This window comes from Biomphalaria glabrata, chromosome 15 (genome assembly GCF_947242115.1).
Source record: "Biomphalaria glabrata chromosome 15, xgBioGlab47.1, whole genome shotgun sequence".
NCBI classification, from domain to species: Eukaryota; Metazoa; Mollusca; class Gastropoda; family Planorbidae; genus Biomphalaria; species Biomphalaria glabrata.
Window position 1 is genome coordinate 6,826,683 of NC_074725.1, and position 18,341 is coordinate 6,845,023.

General features: G+C 36.3%; 1 protein-coding gene across 2 annotated transcripts; it reads left to right on the forward strand.

Annotated features, from left to right (window-relative positions):
- Positions 1-2,149: 2,149 nt before the first annotated feature.
- LOC129923199 (uncharacterized) lies at positions 2,150-18,233 on the forward strand. 2 transcript variants are annotated; one of them, XM_056013215.1, is made up of 3 exons: positions 2,150-2,233; positions 13,631-13,696; positions 17,673-18,233. In XM_056013215.1, the coding sequence occupies exons 1-3, from the start codon at positions 2,229-2,231 to the stop codon at positions 18,007-18,009; spliced, it is 408 nt and encodes a 135-aa protein (XP_055869190.1). In that variant the 5' UTR covers positions 2,150-2,228; the 3' UTR covers positions 18,010-18,233. The 2 variants fall into 2 exon arrangements, 1 of the variants encoding a protein (XP_055869190.1); XR_008775129.1 differs by lacking the exon at positions 2,150-2,233 and adding an exon at positions 8,318-8,538.
- Positions 18,234-18,341: the final 108 nt, after the last annotated feature.

Here is an 18,341-nt window from a genome sequence, read left to right on the forward strand (position 1 = left end):
ATAGATCTCGGTTATCGGTCAATTATGCTAAGCAAGCAATGTTGTATTTGCCAAATCATCTAAAATCTCAACTCAATGTGAATATGGCTTAATATGATGAAATTATAATTCCAATCATGGTCATAGTACGGAAATGCAGACAGTGCGGCCTCCATAAGGGGGACCTCCATAATTTAATAAAAAAAAAAGATATTTGTTTTAGAAACATGCATGCATACTATTTTTTACCTAGAGATTGAAAATGTTTATATTAAGCTTAGACTCCGAAGAAGAATAAGTCCGAGGGCAGCACTTCACGAGGGTGCGAAAACCAAGACACGATCTATATATTTTACCACACCTGATGTAGACAAAACGTTTGTCTGTAAGAGTTCTATTTTAGAGTCGTCGTAGATAAATTAGTCTCAACAAGTTAAACCCAGTAATACACGTCAGCCAGGCTGTTGTCTTTGAGGCCCAATCATTTCCAATGTGACCAAGCTATAGGCCTACATTTTGTTAAGATTACATACAAAACTTATTTCTAGTTTTTACCGATCTCATTAGCTTTAGAAGATGCACCTTGGACATGTATATTCGTTTTTTTTGAAGGACATTCTGTGATATTTTAGATAAGAGGAAAGGATAGGGTGACTTTTCCGAGGACAGACACAGGCGTCAAAAAGAAAATCTTAATCTTAATCGGCGGACAATGGTTATGCTTGCCTTAGATGTGGCAACATTTGTATGTCACAGCTAGGACTGCGTAGCCACGGGAAATACTGCATTCCTTATTAATCTTCAAACTAGAAGACAAGCCTCATTATATATATATATATATATATATATATATTATTATATATATATATACGTAACCCTAACTGTTTAGACCAGTGATGCCCAACTCCTATAATGAAGAATTTCGTATGAATTCAAAATTTTCCAAAACAAAGTCTTTCTTAAAATAACTAAGATAAATTCGTATGCAATTACATAAACTCTCTCGCCATATTTAATTTTTTTTTTGTTTAAAACGTAATTTTTTCTGGAGGGGGCAGTAGAGTAACAATGTTTAATCCTCGCTCCTTTTTATAATTTCTACTAATGATTGCATTTGGTATTAAAGACTTGGGGTGGGGCGACTCGATAAAATAATTTAATTTGTAGCATTTATAAATTGTATTATTGACACTTTTTTTTAATTTTGTAATTTCTTAACTAAATTACAAAAAAAAAAAAAAGTATTGGTTTGTCCAATGGGCGGAAGGCGATTGCATGCCTCCCACCTGGTACAACCCTTTTTCATTTTATATTTACTAATGATAAAATTTGAGATTATAATATACAAATGCGTTAGAGCAACTATATTTAGCTTATATTATTTAGATACTCAACCAATTTTATTCACAAACTATGATTTGTCCATAAAAAGAGGAGCGCCCCTCCCCCCATTTAGAGGGCTAAAGTAGGGAGGGCAGCAGAAGCAATCGCCCCCCCCCCCCCATCTCACCGAATAGGCTAAGATACCAGAAGTGTATAATATAAAAATTACATTGTAATTTAACTAATTTTGATCACAAACAATGATTTCTAATAAAAATTAGGACCCACCCTTTCAAAGGGTTTAGGTTGGAAGGGCAGTAGATGTATTGCCGCCCCCCCCACCCCGCCCAATCGGCTAACAGGGGAACGATATAATATAAAGATCGGTTTAAATATCAATAGCAAGTTTTAATTATATAGATATTTAATTGATTCTATTAACAAGCTTTGATTTCTACAAATGAATTGGACCGCCCCCCCACTCGAAAGTTTATGGTGGTGGGGGCAGGACTGATGCCATCGCCACCTCCCCATCCTACCAAATCGGCCAACATACTGGGGGGGGAGGCGAAATATAAAACTTGGTTGAAACATAAATAATGAGTGTATATTATTAACATAACTAATACATTCGTATACAAATTGTGTGATTTCTTTACTAAAATTTGTCCGCACCCCCTTAGGGTGGGGGGTCGGCCGAGTGAGGAGGGGGGCAATCGCCCTTACCTTCCCCTCCCCCCTTGGATCCGCCATTGATTCAATCTACAAAACATTTTTTTTTCTAACGCTAGTGTCGCGGGCCACATGGAAAAGATACAAAAACGTAATGAAATTGACCTGAAAAACTATTTTTATTTCAAACCTGAGGATCTAGTACTTACATTGAAGTATTGGGAGAGTTGAATTTTCTCTTTACACTTCAAAAAATGGGGTAAGTTTTTTTTTAAACAGTCTCACATTCTTTATAACAAACATGTTGGCTAGCAATGATATCATGTTCTAAAACAAAAGTAAAGATCTGTCCACTTTTCCTAATAGATACTATAGTTCTATTTCATGAACGCACAATTGTTAAATGCCTTAATAGTAATCCATGAAAATATAGTAAATAACCTAACGTGGTAAAGATACATTTTGAACTTTTTTTTTGGGGGGGGCGGGGGTGAAGATTTTCTATATTTTTGTGCCGACGTTTCGGCGGGCCGTATGGCACGTCACGGGCATCACTGGTTTAGACGGTTCAGTGCTATCTAGTGCAGTGTGGTTCCGTACGGCGCAGTTAGGACCGTTCAGTTCCGAGTAGAGTCAAGACACCTGGTGAGTACGAGACGAAGTCACTATTTACGAGCCGAACCGGTACAACGAGGCCAGTCAGTCGAGAACACAGTGCTAATCTATTGAGGCCAGTAGAATTTGATAACTCAGTACAAGAGTTAAAATGTTGGCGTGGTGTTCAACTGTGAAGCATCTGTACTGTCAGTGTTATGTGTTTTAAATTGTACAGAGTTGGATGTGATTGATTGGACATCAAAGTGGTATACAGCCTTGTGACATTGCTGGTTCTGGCCTTCTCGTGACGACACATGTAAACGCTGCGAAAGTCTCTAACAGCCGTTAACTGGGACCTTCACGGCCTACGGTTTTAATTCCAAGATTCCCAGACCACAAAATGATGTCAATGGCGATAAATTGAACGTCACTGATGTCGACTAAGCGAAATAGGACTGAGACATTTTTTTAAAATAATATCTCAATCCGTGGTAGTGGATCTTTGTATCAAATCTCTTTCAATACCTCTAGTTAGCTGTCCATTTTGTATCAAATCTCTTTCCATCCCTCTAGTTAGCTGTCCATTTTGTATCAAATCTCTTTCAATACCTCTAGTTAGCTGTCCATTTTGTATCAAATCTCTTTCAATACCTCTAGTTAGCTGTTCATTTTGTATCAAATCTCTTTCAATACCTCTAGTTAGCTGTTCATTTTGTATCAAATCTCTTTCAATCCCTCTAGTTAGCTGTTCATTTTGTATCAAATCTCTTTCAATACACCTCTAGTTAGCTGTTCATTTTGTATCAAATCTCTTTCAATCCCTCTAGTTAGCTGTTCATTTTGTATCAAATCTCTTTCAATCCCTCTAGTTAGCTGTTCATTTTGTATCAAATCTCTTTCAATACCTCTAGTTAGCTGTCCATTTTGTATCAAATCTCTTTCAATACCTCTAGTTAGCTGTCCATTTTGTATCAAATCTCTTTCAATACACCTCTAGTTAGCTGTTCATTTTGTATCAAATCTCTTTCAATACCTCTAGTTAGCTGTCCATTTTGTATCAAATCTCTTTCAATACCTCTAGTTAGCTGTCCATTTTGTATCAAATCTCTTTCAATACACCTCTAGTTAGCTGTCCATTTTGTATCAAATCTCTTTCAATCCCTCTAGTTAGCTGTCCATTTTGTATCAAATCTCTTTCAATACACCTCTAGTTAGCTGTCCATTTTGTATCAAATCTCTTTCAATACCTCTAGTTAGCTGTCCATTTTGTATCAAATCTCTTTCAATACACCTCTAGTTAGCTGTCCATTTTGTATCAAATCTCTTTCAATACACCTCTAGTTAGCTGTCCATTTTGTATCAAATCTCTTTCAATACACCTCTAGTTAGCTGTCCATTTTGTATCAAATCTCTTTCAATACCTCTAGTTAGCTGTCCATTTTGTATCAAATCTCTTTCAATACTTCTAGTTAGCTGTCCATTTTGTTTTAATTACGTTCTTCCTCCGCAGAATGTAAGTCTCTTGTTTCCTTCGTATGGAAATTATTTTCTGCTGTAGACGGATGTGTTTAGTTCCATTGCGTCTAAATGTTTAGAAAAACTGGTTCAAATGTTTCTTCTGAATGATCTTGGCAGTAAGTTGGACCCTTTACGATTAGCTTGCCAAAGTAAGGTAAAGGGGCAGGATTTCGTGATTTTACCATCACACAAGAGATACAAGACACCGATAGCAAAGACAAATAGACACAAACACTCTTTTGTTCCCCTGGCAATCAAATCATTAAATAGAAACAATTTGATATAAACTTTTCACATGTAAATTATGAGTGAGTCTGGTGTGAATGTACACTTTGGTTTTTTTTTTCTAGTTACAATGTTTTGTTTGGTGTAATGCACAAATTGTAAGACTAATTTCCTTACGGACAATAAAGATTATTATTATTATTATTATACATTCATGTGTTCTATAATTCACAGGCTGTAATAAATATAGTTTGGTAGTGGAGGACATTCATAAGAGATACAATTAAACGATTGTAATTAATACAAACAAAATGATATTTTTAGTGGACACAAACCAAAACTAAATGTAGTGTGTGAAACGAGAAGGGGGCGTTCAGTTGGGGCTTTGGGTTCCACTCTAACTCTGAAACCGGTGGGTTAAAACAACAAAATGCTTCCGGTTTCTAATGGCGTACATACCTTGCCTTATGATTAAAGAATGAAATAATAATAATAATAAAAAAACGGTATGTTGAAAAGCCGTGTTTGAACAACTTCCCTGACTACGGAACAGATAGATCTACTTCTATCAGGATGTGGCAAAAATATGTAGGTCAAGTCTGGGGCTGCGTTGTGACGTGAAATACTTTACTCCTCTTTAATCTTCGCGCTCGAAGACAAGCTTTATATATTTCATACAACTTTGATAAGTTAAGGTAAACTGAACATACAAACAGATCTAGACCTATTTAATGATGCATATAAAGTTTAGATAAACTGAACATACAAACAGATCTAGATCTATATCGTAGTGCATAGAAAGTTTAGATAAACTGAACATACAAACAGATCTAGATCTATTTAATGAAGCATAGAAAGTTTAGATAAACAGAACATACAAACAGATCTAGATCAATGTAATGATGCATAGAAAGTTTAGATAAACAGAACATACAAACAGATCTAGATCAATGTAATGATGCATTGAAAGTTTAGATAAACAGAACATACAAACAGATCTAGATCAATGTAATGACGCATAGAAAGTTTAGATAAACAGAACATACAAACAGATCTAGATCAATGTAATGATACATAGAAAGTTTAGGCAAACAGAACATACAAACAGATCTAGATCAATGTAATGATGCATAGAAAGTTTAGATAAACAGAACATACAAACAGATCTAGATCAATGTAATGATGCATTGAAAGTTTAGATAAACAGAACATACAAACAGATCTAGATCAATGTAATGACGCATAGAAAGTTTAGATAAACAGAACATACAAACAGATCTAGATCAATGTAATGATGCATTGAAAGTTTAGATAAACAGAACATACAAACAGATCTAGATGAATGTAATGACGCATAGAAAGTTTAGATAAACAGAACATACAAACAGATCTAGATCAATGTAATGATGCATTGAAAGTTTAGATAAACAGAACATACAAACAGATCTAGATCAATGTAATGATGCATTGAAAGTTTAGATAAACAGAACATACAAACAGATCTAGATCAATGTAATGATGCATTGAAAGTTTAGATAAACAGAACACACCCTTTGCAAGCCTGCATCCAACATAACAAGGCAAGCCCTAACCTGGAACCCCCAAGGAAAGAGGAAGAGGGGACGGCCAAGGAATACATGGCGCCGCGATTTGGAAGCAGATGTTAAGCAGATGGGCAAGACGTGGGGACGGTTGGAGAGGCTCGCCCAGAACCGTGATGCCTGGAGGAAGCTGGTTGGTGGCCTATGCCCCAGAAAGGACCACATGCGCAGATAAGTTGAGATTTAGGTACTTAGCAAACACAATGCTTTCAAGTTGGGTTCGAAACTCGTTGATAGTTAGCCCAGCGGTTTTCACTAGTCAGCCACGGTTTTAATTAGTCAATTACATATCCAACAGATAATCGGTTTAAGACATATAATAAAAGACAAGCTTAATCTATCAAAGCAGACGAAAAACGATGATAAAACCTAGCCGTGATCTAAACTAAATCTAGATTTATATCTAAATCTCAGGGCTATTATGCATGCGCTTATTGGGAAGATGGGTGGAAGTCAAGGGTTCAACCCTAAACCCAAATAAATCCCCACAGCGATAATACTTTATACGCTAATCGGTTCCCCTACCATTCGGTGGAGGATTCAAGCAAAACTCCGAGAAAGCAAATTAGGCCTATATGAGATTAGCCAGAGACGACAAAATAAAAGTAGTAGAGCCCCCATAATACAGTGAATTCAAGCAGTAGCTATGCCAAACTAGTCACCAAATTCTACGGATGTGTGTGTGTGTGTGGGGGGGGGGTTGACCCCTTCCAATAAAAAAAAAATAAAGCAAAACTACAAATACCAAATTCCGTGGGCGTAGCATATGGTGTCTTGAGGTTCCAACTTCCCCAGCCCCTGCTTTCCTGCCAGTCGCAGGGCTCTATTAATAAAGTACATCTATGAGATTTAAAGCCTATCCCCGAGAAAAGCTAAAGCAAATTAAGTTAAAAAATTTTATGGGTATTTAAAGTTGAACCCTCCTTCAATTAAATCACTTCACACATTGATATGTGGCATGCATTTTTTTTGTTAGAAGGGGAGCAGGAGTTTGTGCTGTTGACACCTAAGAAAAAGCATTTTGAAGTCCAGAATTCAGAGTCATTTTTTCAGATCCTCTAGCTGGCAAAGGGGGGGGGGGGGGGGTATCTCATGTCAACTCACTATGTCTGAAGTAACTTAGTTTGGAGTAAGTAAAGTTCCCCTTTCAGACCCTAAGATCTATAGGGCAGATGATGTTAAGGTCATCTGTTTCTTTGGCCAATGGTTAACGAGCAAGGTGTCATGATGCTAGTTTTTATCGAGATTCAAACCCAGGACCCCAGGTTCAGAAGCCAAACGCTTAATCACTAGCCACCTCAAAATTCCCCTTATTCTAGGGTACAAGAAACATATCTCCGGAAAAAAAATACAACTAATGAACATACTGGAGGCGCCGTGGCTGAATGATAAAGCACGTGACTTCCGAACAAGGGGTCCTGGTTTCGAATCCTAGTGAAGATAGGGCTTTTTAATTTTGGGATCTTTTGGGCGTCACTGAATCCACCAAGCTCTAATGGGTACCTGACATTAGTTGGGGAAAAGCAATGGTGGTTGGTCGTTGTGATGGTCACATGACACCCATGCTAACAGTGGACCACAGAAATAGATGACTTGTATATCATCTGCCCTATAGATTGTTAGGTCTGAAAGGGACAATTTTCTAAATTATATCCACGGATTTCTAAAAAAACAATCTTTATTTTTTTATGTGATGTTTTTTTTGTACTTCTTCTGTAATGTGGCTCGCAAAACGATTTTTAGAATTTAAAATGGCCCACCGGCCGAATAAGGTTTCACACAGCTGTTTTATCTAATTAATAATTGAATTAAACATTATTACATGTACCTAATTTTGCTATGACCTAATTTCATAACATCGAACCGAAACCGAACTGGAACTTTAGACCTGACCGAACCGAACCAGAAATATACTCGTCATCGAACCGAACCGGAACTTAAATCTGACCGAACCGAACCCAAACTTAAATCTGACCGAACCGAACCCAAACTTAAATCTGACCGAACCGAACCCAAACTTAAATCTGACCGAACCGAACCCAAACTTAAATCTGACCGAACCGAAACCAAACTTAAATCTGACCGAACCGAACCCAAACTTTGAAAGTTGGGTTCGATCCCCATCTCTCATGTGAAGTATGCATGTTAAAAAAAAATAGTTATGGAAACCCCCTTTTGGAGGCTTCAATGTCTTCATTTCCGAAAATCCGACCCTGATTTGAAGCATGATTTCATCATCTTAAGCCATGTCCTCTGAGATTTTAGTTGAATTGGTAAATACAAAATTGCTTGCTTAGCTAAATTGACCGATAACCAAGTCAAAGATTATAAATCAGCTTTTGTATGATGATGTCTAAACGATATAAAAAAATATAGATGCAATGGACTATCCAAATGCGCTTAAAACCTGAGCTCTGTAATCAAACTTTGTCTGGGACAAGAAATCCTTTGAAATCCGAGGTTAATTACATATTGCTAAAGCTGAATCTTATATAACAAAACGCATGAAATAATCCGTAGGCAAGAGACATCGACAATACACTACAGATGGTTTCTAATTATATGTGTGTCTCTTAAAGAAACATTTCCTAGTGCTAATTGAGTGGCAGGAGGGTCTCCTGGGGTAAGACACTAAATAGATCTATTTGTTAATTATATGAATGTTAAAACTTTAAAGTTCGTTTTCAATCATAGGTAGGCAACTTTAACGAAGGAGCGATGCTAGATGACAATGCAAGATGATGTATAGATGATAACTACTAACACTAACAGCGACTGTCAAGGATAAGGCTCACTTCTGCCACACAAATTCGAGTTCTAGGATTCAGCTCTCCCTTAAAGCCAATCCAAGTTTTCATGAATCCCGCCGTATAGCACCAACAACTCAGGTCCAAGAAGGAAGCCTCCTAACACACCAAGCAGCACGGAGCTTTTTTGTTTTTCAAATGTTACAGAATGCCAGACTCTATAGTTCACTCATTGTATGAACAGAAATTTCTAAAGTAAAATCGAAAAAAGCTCCACCATAACTACGTCAAGTCGTCACGAAGTGGGCGACTACTTTCAATCATGACAAGAACAGAGCGGTACAAAAACTTGTTCGTAGCTTACTCGATCAGACTACATCAACTCTAGCCGTTGAAACATGAAAAGGACCAAGCTGCCTGTGTGTAATCGCTGAATGAATTCTTTAAGTTGTGTCTGTTTTATGTATGTGTATCTTTCTGTTGTGCTGTCTTTATATGAGAAAAGAGTCCTTGTAATCACAACAAATTTCCTTATGGATCAACAAGGCAGTCTTAGTCTTAGTCTTTGTCTTAGGAAGTATTTCTCTCTCTCTTGAGATGAACATCAATTCTCCCGGGGGTCCTTAAGTACAGATCCACTTGTGTAGCAGTAGATGGCGTCGGATGGAAGGCAAGCAGTAAATATTGCTGATTCAAGCAACAAGGCAAAGAGGAAGGCCGCAAAGAAAAAATCTTTTAAAAACTTAGAATAAAATCAAGGAAAACTACAGTAGATAATACACAACAGAGAGTGTGATCTGCTTTTCAATAATCCGATCTGAATTCAAAGTCATCTTGGAATTCATAACAAAAGAAAAACAAACACAAAATTATACAAAAAAAAAACGAACTTATACTAGATCTAAGTGTAATTGTATCAATTAATTTTGATTAGCCATGTAACTATACATGATATAGGCCTAGTCATATAAATCTGTTCGATAGAAATATTAATACCAATTGTTTTTGTATAACTTTTAGCTTTCTCAATGCGCTATGATTCTATCACTTGTCTGGCCCTGTTGTGAAAGGAGGAGGGAAGAAGGGGGTACATTGGTCAATGTTTCATCAAGGGAACTAATTCAACTAATACCATCATATCTGTCAAGTACGATTTTCCCCCTTGTTTAAAATACCAAACAAAATAATTAACTAATTGTTGTTTTTTTTTTAGCGGCCCCCGTAAGGGGAAAAAGCCGCTATTAGGTTTGTGCAAAATGTCCGTCTGTCCGTCTGTCACACTCAGATCTCGAAAACTAGAAGAGATATGAAAAATATTATTTCATCATTAAATGCGGCTTGAAAAGTTTATGTGCAACGGCTACTTTTGGTTTTCTAAAAGCAAACCGTTTAATTTATAAAATTACTTATGCAAGCGATTTTTTCATAAAAATACACCAATTCTAAAACAATTACGTAAATGTAAGGGAGGCAATGTTACAATATGTTAACAAAGATGGACAATGTTTGTGTATTTTCAGTATCACTAAGTCAAATATATTTTTAAAATGTACAGGAAATGTTTATAACAAATATAAATAATAGTTAAAGATGTTTTTTTCTGGTCAACTAGCTGCTAAAATTAAAAGAAAACATTTCTGTTTGTTTATAAAGGCTAATAATGCATTTTGTATGTAAATATCACGCACATTTTTTTAAATGGACTTTTTATGCAGCGATTTTCGTGCAGTAGCGTAGCGTCGCTACATGATCAGGTGCTAAACCAATTCCTTAAACTTTTTTTAAAAAATCAGATTTTATTTATTTTTTGTTTAGTGCCCCCATCCAAATAAAAGAAGATTATTTTTGTGCGTTTTTTCTGTTGGTCTGTCCGTCACGATTAGATTAAAAAAACTAGAACTCTAAAAGCTATTGAAAATCTGTTTACACTTTAATGTTCCTCCCGTAACATCTCAATAGTTTTAAGTATCTAAAAATTGATTGTTCCGGATTTTTTGGGGCAAAACTAATCAACCCCAACAAATGTTTGTTTGCTCTTCTAATTTATATTTCAGTCAATTTCCATGCTTAAACGTTGGAAAAACACATTATCAATAATATGTTGTTCCGTTTTTTATGTAAATAGCATATTAATGCTAAATCAAAATCTCTATATGACTTATATTTCATTAAGTGTAAAAATGTTCCGGATATTGTTTTATAAAGCATGAATTATGCCTAATGATTGTTTGAAATCGCATAATTTACTAATATTACACTTATATTATTTGACAATGCGTCACTATAATTTGGTTATCAATATCAAATTGTTCCGTATTTTCATCTTTAAACAAATTTTAAAAATATCGACAATAGGTTGTTCAGGGCTTTAAAAAAAAGTAATTTACTAGAATTGATTACTGAAAATTAATTTTTAGACATTTAATTTTCTTGCTAAAACATAACATAGAAGTTTTGTAATCGATAAAGAAAGTTCCGGATTTCGTTTCTTACAAATCGTCGCCAGAAATTTCCGAATTTATTTAAAAATCTACTAACGCCAAATAATTGTTTGAACTCCCTCTTCTAATTAATTAACAAATAATCTTCTCATTTACGAAATAATGTTTTTACGGATTTTTATGAAAAATATTTTAACTCACTACTCTCTTACAGTACATTTAACGTTCTACCTATAACATTATAAAATCTAATTATCGTTAATATTATGTTCCGATTTTTAAGGAAAAAAGAATCCAAACACCAAAGTAAGGTATGAAAATCTCTCCACATGGCTGTAGTACATCTAATTTTTATACGAGACCATCCAAAAAATTCAATTAACGGTATTACATTTATCTGAAATTCTCTTTTTCTTTTACTATTTATACAAACATCCGGAACAATCTATTATATAAACTTTTCAATTGTGTTCATACCTAAAAATTATTGCGATGTTTTGAAACGTAAAATAAAGGTTAATCAATTTTTAATAACTTTTAGTTTTTTGTTTTTTTTTATATCAAAATGACGGACAGACCGACTGACAGACAAAACGCAAAAACAATGCGGCTTTGATCCTTTTTAAATAAATTCTATTAGAACTCAGTGCACCAATGTCTATGAACTCTCGTTAAATATCTCGTGTAAATAAAGACATTTTTTTTATGGAACCGGTACTAGCCTATTGTGAGGTAATGGAATTTTTTTTCTTTGACGTCATATGAATGGACTCATTAAATGTAATGTTAAAAGAATGCACTCGGTGCACCAATGTCTATTAACCCTCGAAAAATTGCTCGTATTAATGAAAAGATATTTTAGTCTAACTAAGCCGTGTGACGTAGTGTTTTTTTTTCCTTTGACGTCATATGGAATGAATTCTTTAAATGAAATGCTAAAAGAACGCACTCGGTGCACCAATGTCTATGAACACTCGATAAATGGCTCGTAATGATGAAGGCGATTTTTATTCTAGCTAGGCCGTGTGACGTAGTGTTTTTTTTTTTCCTTTGACGTCATATGGAATGAATTCTTTAAATGAAATGCTTAAAGAACACACTCGGTGCACCAAAGTCTATGAACACTCGATAAATGGCTCGTACACGTAATGATAAAGGCGATTTTTAGTCTAGCTAGGCCGTGTGACGTAGTGTTTTTTTTCCCTCTGACGTTATATGGAATTAATTCTTCAAATGAAATGAAAAAAGAACTCGGTATAGTAATGTTTATTAAGCCTCGTTATGTGACTCGAATCGCGTTTTAAAAAGGAATGATATCTTGATTTAGATCTAATCTAGATTTTTTAAACTAGATCTAGATTTTTATTACAGTATATCTAGATGTGGATTTATATTATAATTAAAATTATTCTAGATTCTAGATCTAGAATGTCTAGATCTAGTTTAGACTAAAATAGACTAGATTATGATGTAGAATTTCAATTTCTAAACTTAAAGTGTAAAAAAAAGTGTAGATTTTCATTTCCAAACGTTTTGATCAATATTGTAATGTTTTAATATACTAAAACTAATCTACTATTTTTTATTTAATTTAAATTTACGGCAAATGAATCTTTGAAACATTATTACTTTTGAACATCAAAATTAAATCACCTCTTGAATATTATTTGCGAATATGCAGATCCGACAGGGATCCGACTTCGACGGGGGCCGCCTCTGAGTTTGTGTAACACAAACGCTCTTTGTAATCTTGTTTATTATTGATTCTTGTGTTTTCAGGTAAAAGAAATGATTGTGCAAAATTTCAGCTTAATTCGAGATTGGGTGTGGGAGAAATAACGTGCTCAAACTTTTTACCAGACAGACAGACAGAGTGAGTGTAAAAAAAACATTGAAAACCTAAACTTATAAACCAACATAACCATAGATCACTCAAACTTGAAAGTTTTCTAAAATGATTATAGACCGATTCCACTAAAGTATCAATGAACTCTTGAAAGTGAAGATACTTTTTGTGATCTATGGGAGCAGAGGATGTAAAGCTCATCTGTTTCCATGGTCGATTATGAAAGAAGGTGTCATGTTGCCAGTACAACGACCATTAGACTTAACTTCCCAAACATAAGTCATGTACCCAGTAGTGTTAGATGGACTCAGTGAAGTCCCCACTGATATCCCAGTCTTCCACAACTTAAGTCATGTACTCAGTAGAGTTAGATGGACTCAGTGAAGCCCCCACTGATATCCCAGTCTTCCACAACTTAAGTCATGTACTCAGTAGAGTTAGATCGACTCAGTGGAGGCCTAAATATCCCCACTGATATCCCAGTCTTCCAATGGATTCAAACTCGAGCCCCCCTCGGTTCGGAAGCCAAGCACTTTGTCACCACTGGAAAAGACTAGAATGTTCTTTTCCCTAAGATTTTGGCCTTTACTCAGTGCAATATCCAAAATTAGTTTCAAACTCTCCATAAAAATGTTAAAGCCTCTTCTTAAAACATATTATGTAGACTCTTGATATTTGCAGAATACACAGCAACAAAAGAATGGCCCGTGCCCTCCTTGTCTGTGTTCTGTACATTGCTATGACTGGGTAAGAACATTCATTTCTTTCTTTTAGAATTCATGTAGCCTAGATTATTTATCTAGATTTAGAAGCTTCGAGAAATTCACATTAGAATATACCAGTGATTGCAATAAATGTAATCATCACAAAACCAGAATCAAAGAAACCCCCATTAATAACGAACCATGGTAAGAATTACTCCCTTATAGCACATGAAAGGAAGCGGGTAGTGAGTTTAAGATCGCCTTGCCCCCGTACAAGGACAGCCCTAATGCCGCACACGAACCAGTTCTCACTCTTTCAAATCCTTGTCCCGATCGTCCTTCGTGCAGAACGCGGCGTTCATAAAGAATGTGGTCTATTGTTCTATTGTTTCAACGTCTTCTATGCAGTGGCGACACCGTGTGTCGTAATACTCTCTGAGCCGTCCGAAAAAAACACTTATTGGACAGTGACCGACTCGGTACTGAGCTAGGACGGCCTGTTCCATACGAATAAGCTGCCAGCACGCACCCTTTCGGTCTGGTCTACTCAGCTTTAGTGCTTATGTAATAAATATACTGGATTAATATATTTAATTAATTCCTTATGTATATGACAATGTTATTGATTCGTAGCCTATGCCAGAATTGTGTTTTTGCATATACTCGGTACCAGTGGCGCAGCTAGGACTTTACCATCATTTGTGGGACCGGGGGCTGGACCTCTTTGGGGGCTCCTGCATTTTGCATATTATTTCGAACACTCATTTGGGGGGCCCCCTTAAGTGGGGGCTCGTAGGGATTGTCAAGTTCTCCCCCACCCTAGGTACGCCACTGTATAAATACAATATTTTGCTAAGTATTTATTTAAAAGTAAGGTTCGACCAATAGGTTGGGAAGAACTGTCAGTGCTTAGCCCTAGAATAAGGTCATCAATAGAATGGTGTTACCTGGAGATAAATAACCCTGACGGGAGAGAGAAAACGTCGAGTATACACTCCTGCTAAAAACTAGGAATAAGAACACACACAAACATTCAGTCAATATCTTCTTATCTTATATAATACAGACGTTAATTCAAAAAATAAGATGATTACGTCCGACGCGTCATGCATTCAGTCATGCATATTAACCAATGACTTAAATTCTGCCAAGCCACTGGTTTTCCTAGCTAGCTCAGGCAACCTTTGTTCCACGGGTGACCCGCTGGGCTTTGTTGGTTTAATTTTATATTTCATGAATGAAAATTTTATAAAAAATAATTTAGAATGTTAGAAAATTGTATTTAAGAAACATAAAACTTCTAAAACAATTTCTTTGCACTGTTGAGCACAGATACACTTTGCACTTCTCACAAATGTTTGTCTTCACGCTTCACACCTTGCTGGCGATCTTCCGTTTTTATGGGGAAGTGGAAAAAGCCATCTTTTCTGACTTCTGGTTCAGGCATAGGTCTTAAGGCAGATTTCTTTCTTGATGGGCCTTCAGTTGTATCTTCTAAAGATGGTCTTCCAAGTTGGGTTTTTGTGTGTGTGTGTTTGCGCATGTAAATTAATCAAAAGAGATGGCAGTTTTGTTTGGAAGCTGCGTTGGTTCAACACATCTTTTTAGGCATTCCTTTGAGCTGACATGCCTGACGATAAGAGAGCCAAGCATTATCATACATCATGCGTATGGTCTGTGAAAATATCCTACAAATACCAACGTTTTGATCTTATGTGAAATGAATGCTTGGCAATGAAACAGTTGTGAAGAACTACGCCTTAGCTTTTCCATATGTGTTGACAGATTTGCTTGGTTCAACACCACTCAAAGTTGAGAGCATATTGACAGCTTTTGTGTCATACCAACGGACAGCTACTATCTTGGTAGACTTTTCAACACATTGATCCATTGGGCCACAACCTTTTTTTTTTTCATATTATTCTCGGAAAGGAGTAAAATGACAGGAAAACGATTGGGTCTGTGTCAATATATTGTTACGAATCTCACTATCCAGGCTCTCTGCAAACTGCACCATACACCACCAACTTAAAGAACTTGACAAGTCAGGGCTCCAAAATAACGTAAAGGTTTAATGTCCATAAATAACAGCCAATACTGTACAATTGGCAGCACGTAGAACAGTACAAATAGCTCTGCGATAACAAATATCTCTCCGATAACACCGTTCCGCCGTATCAAGTCTTGCACTGGCCTCTCCGTCTCGTTCCGGGCTTGCACTGGGTTCAACAGTTCGGGACTGACTTCACACACTAGGCTCGTTGTGTCGGACTCGATCGCAGACCAAGATCAAGACGCCAGCCGTCTCAACTATACTTGACAGTACTCCGCACTGAACCGTCGTAATGCTCCGTACAGAACCACACCGCTGAACTGTGCTGTAGTCGACGGGACTGTAGTGGACCTTCTGTCGTAAACCTCCTTTCTGAACCTTCTGTCGTGAACCTTGCTGTATTGAGCCCCTTTTCTCAACCGTCTTGACTGCGTCGCCTCCGCTCTTATATAGGGTCCCTACTGGCCTTCTCGAACCGGACAGAACGCCGCTCGACGTTTCTAGGTGGTCAGGTGACTACAACTCTCGTGACGCTCCTGAGCTCTGTTCACGACGTCGATCCTTCCCGGACCGCCGTCGATCCTTCCCGAACCGCCGTGTTGACACTCGTCTCGGCTGACAGTCGTAACTCGTCACGGTTGACCGCTCGTCTAGCGCTGGCCTGGGGCGATTTGCGTCGGCTGACTACACACACACCACTACCCCCATCTGTGCCACCACCAGGTTTATAACAATATTATGAATGCCTTTTTTTTCTGCACATCTTATAAGAGAGGCACAGTTGTAAGGATATTGTCCTCAAATATTTTGTAATTAAGGGATGGCTTATCTGGCTCATTCTGTGAGAAAGTAGAACTAAGCTACATCAGGACCAACACCAACACCCTTTACAAACTGCTTAAGCTTGCTGAACTTTCCTTTAAAGGGAACCATCATTTCCTCAATGCTGTTATTTTCATGAGCTATAACTTTTAAAACAATTATTTCTAGATAGTTTCAGCAACGAGTGTATCGAATATTATATATAATCATTAAATACTTTATTTAGATATATAATAATAACATAAAGATTGTGTCTTACCTTGTATAAAGCGGTAATTAAATAACTGAATTGATTCGTAATCTGCGATTCCAACTTCGCATGGAGGTTGCCATATAATATGCAAAAGGGATAGTATTCAGTAATAAGAAAACATTTATATAATAGTTGCTTCCCTTGTGTTCAATTTGATGGGCTACTGGGTATGGATGGTAAAAATTACTTTGAAAATGAAGTAGACATTCACATAAACGTATATTTGGTGTGTGTGTGTGTGTGTTCCCCCGTGACCCAATGGGTCTCTCAGGGGTAGAAAAAGACGCGTATGTAAGGGAAATAACTGCTAATTACAGCCATTTATTTAAAAATAACAGCGTTTAGCTTCCTTTTTTTGCTATGTAAACAAAATTAATTATTGCTAAATGATTATTTCATTGGTTAATTTTTGGACACATTCGTGTATTGTCATCGACTATGAATAGCCATGCAAATTTAAACGTGATCCGAGAATGAGAAGTGAGAGTACAACGAAACGTCAAAACATAATATGGGGATTAAATCCATATATACATTCACATCTCTCATTAGGTAGTATTTATTCCCCTTATTTCGATATCAAACAAAATAATTAATCACCAACAATTAATTAACTAATTAGTTAATTTTTTTTTATTGTTTCAAGTCCTGTCAGGTTCAATGAATAATTGTGCAAAGTTGTTACTTGTTTCGAGAAATGTGAGACAAAACATGGACCAGACGGACAGACAGACAAACTTACAGAGGAAGTTGACATAAGCTTTGTTAAAATTAGATAGAGCAGAGCTCTTCAAGTCTTAAAATGTATAGCACAGTTTAAGAGAACCAGTGTTTCTACTTTATAATTCTAATAAGAAATGTTTTCATTCTAGTCATCTTTCTTGTCTTCAGCGTTTGTTCCAACAGACGGACACCTAGCTCCACCATAACTCCATCAGACCAAAATCAACCCAATTTCAATGCATCCACAAAGAACACATCTGGAGAAATGAATGAAGCATCAAGTGACAAAATACAACCTGCACAGAACGAGAGCAGACCAATCGGCAAAAGATTCTATTATTATGAAAAGCCTCTAGAATCAGGGAGACGAAGGCTGATAAGCAAAGCTCAAATAAGATCACGAAAGAGTTTCAGACCACAGAAAAGGAAAATAGATATATCTAGTATTCTTGCGCTCTTTAAAAAGAAAATAGCAAAGGTGAAACACTCCAAAAAGAAAATTTAATTTTCTTTGCCATCATGATTACAGGTGGTGGATATGGAAATAAATGATTTATGTTCACAATTATTGTTGAATTGTTGTTCATGGTAATGGTGTAGGCCTTCAGTGATATTGTTGTACAGTGACATTTTAATAGTATAGTCACTATTTAGAGATGTTGAAAGTATTTCAGTTGTTTAGTTTATGGCGTGGTAAAGATTCATTAAAAAGTATTTTTAAAAAATGTTGCTTTATAATCTTTGTGGTTTATTAATGTTCTATATAATTAAAGCTATAAGTATACGTACGGACCAGTTATATGTTTCGAGTGTAAAATCAATTTATTTAATTTTTCT

What these genes read in the sequence shown, in the direction of transcription:
- LOC129923199 (XM_056013215.1), top strand. An exon ending in CTGTACATTGCTATGACTGG is followed by an intron (nt 13,697 to 17,672) that starts GTAAGAACATTC and finishes TCTTGTCTTCAG; the next exon opens with CGTTTGTTCCAACAGACGGA.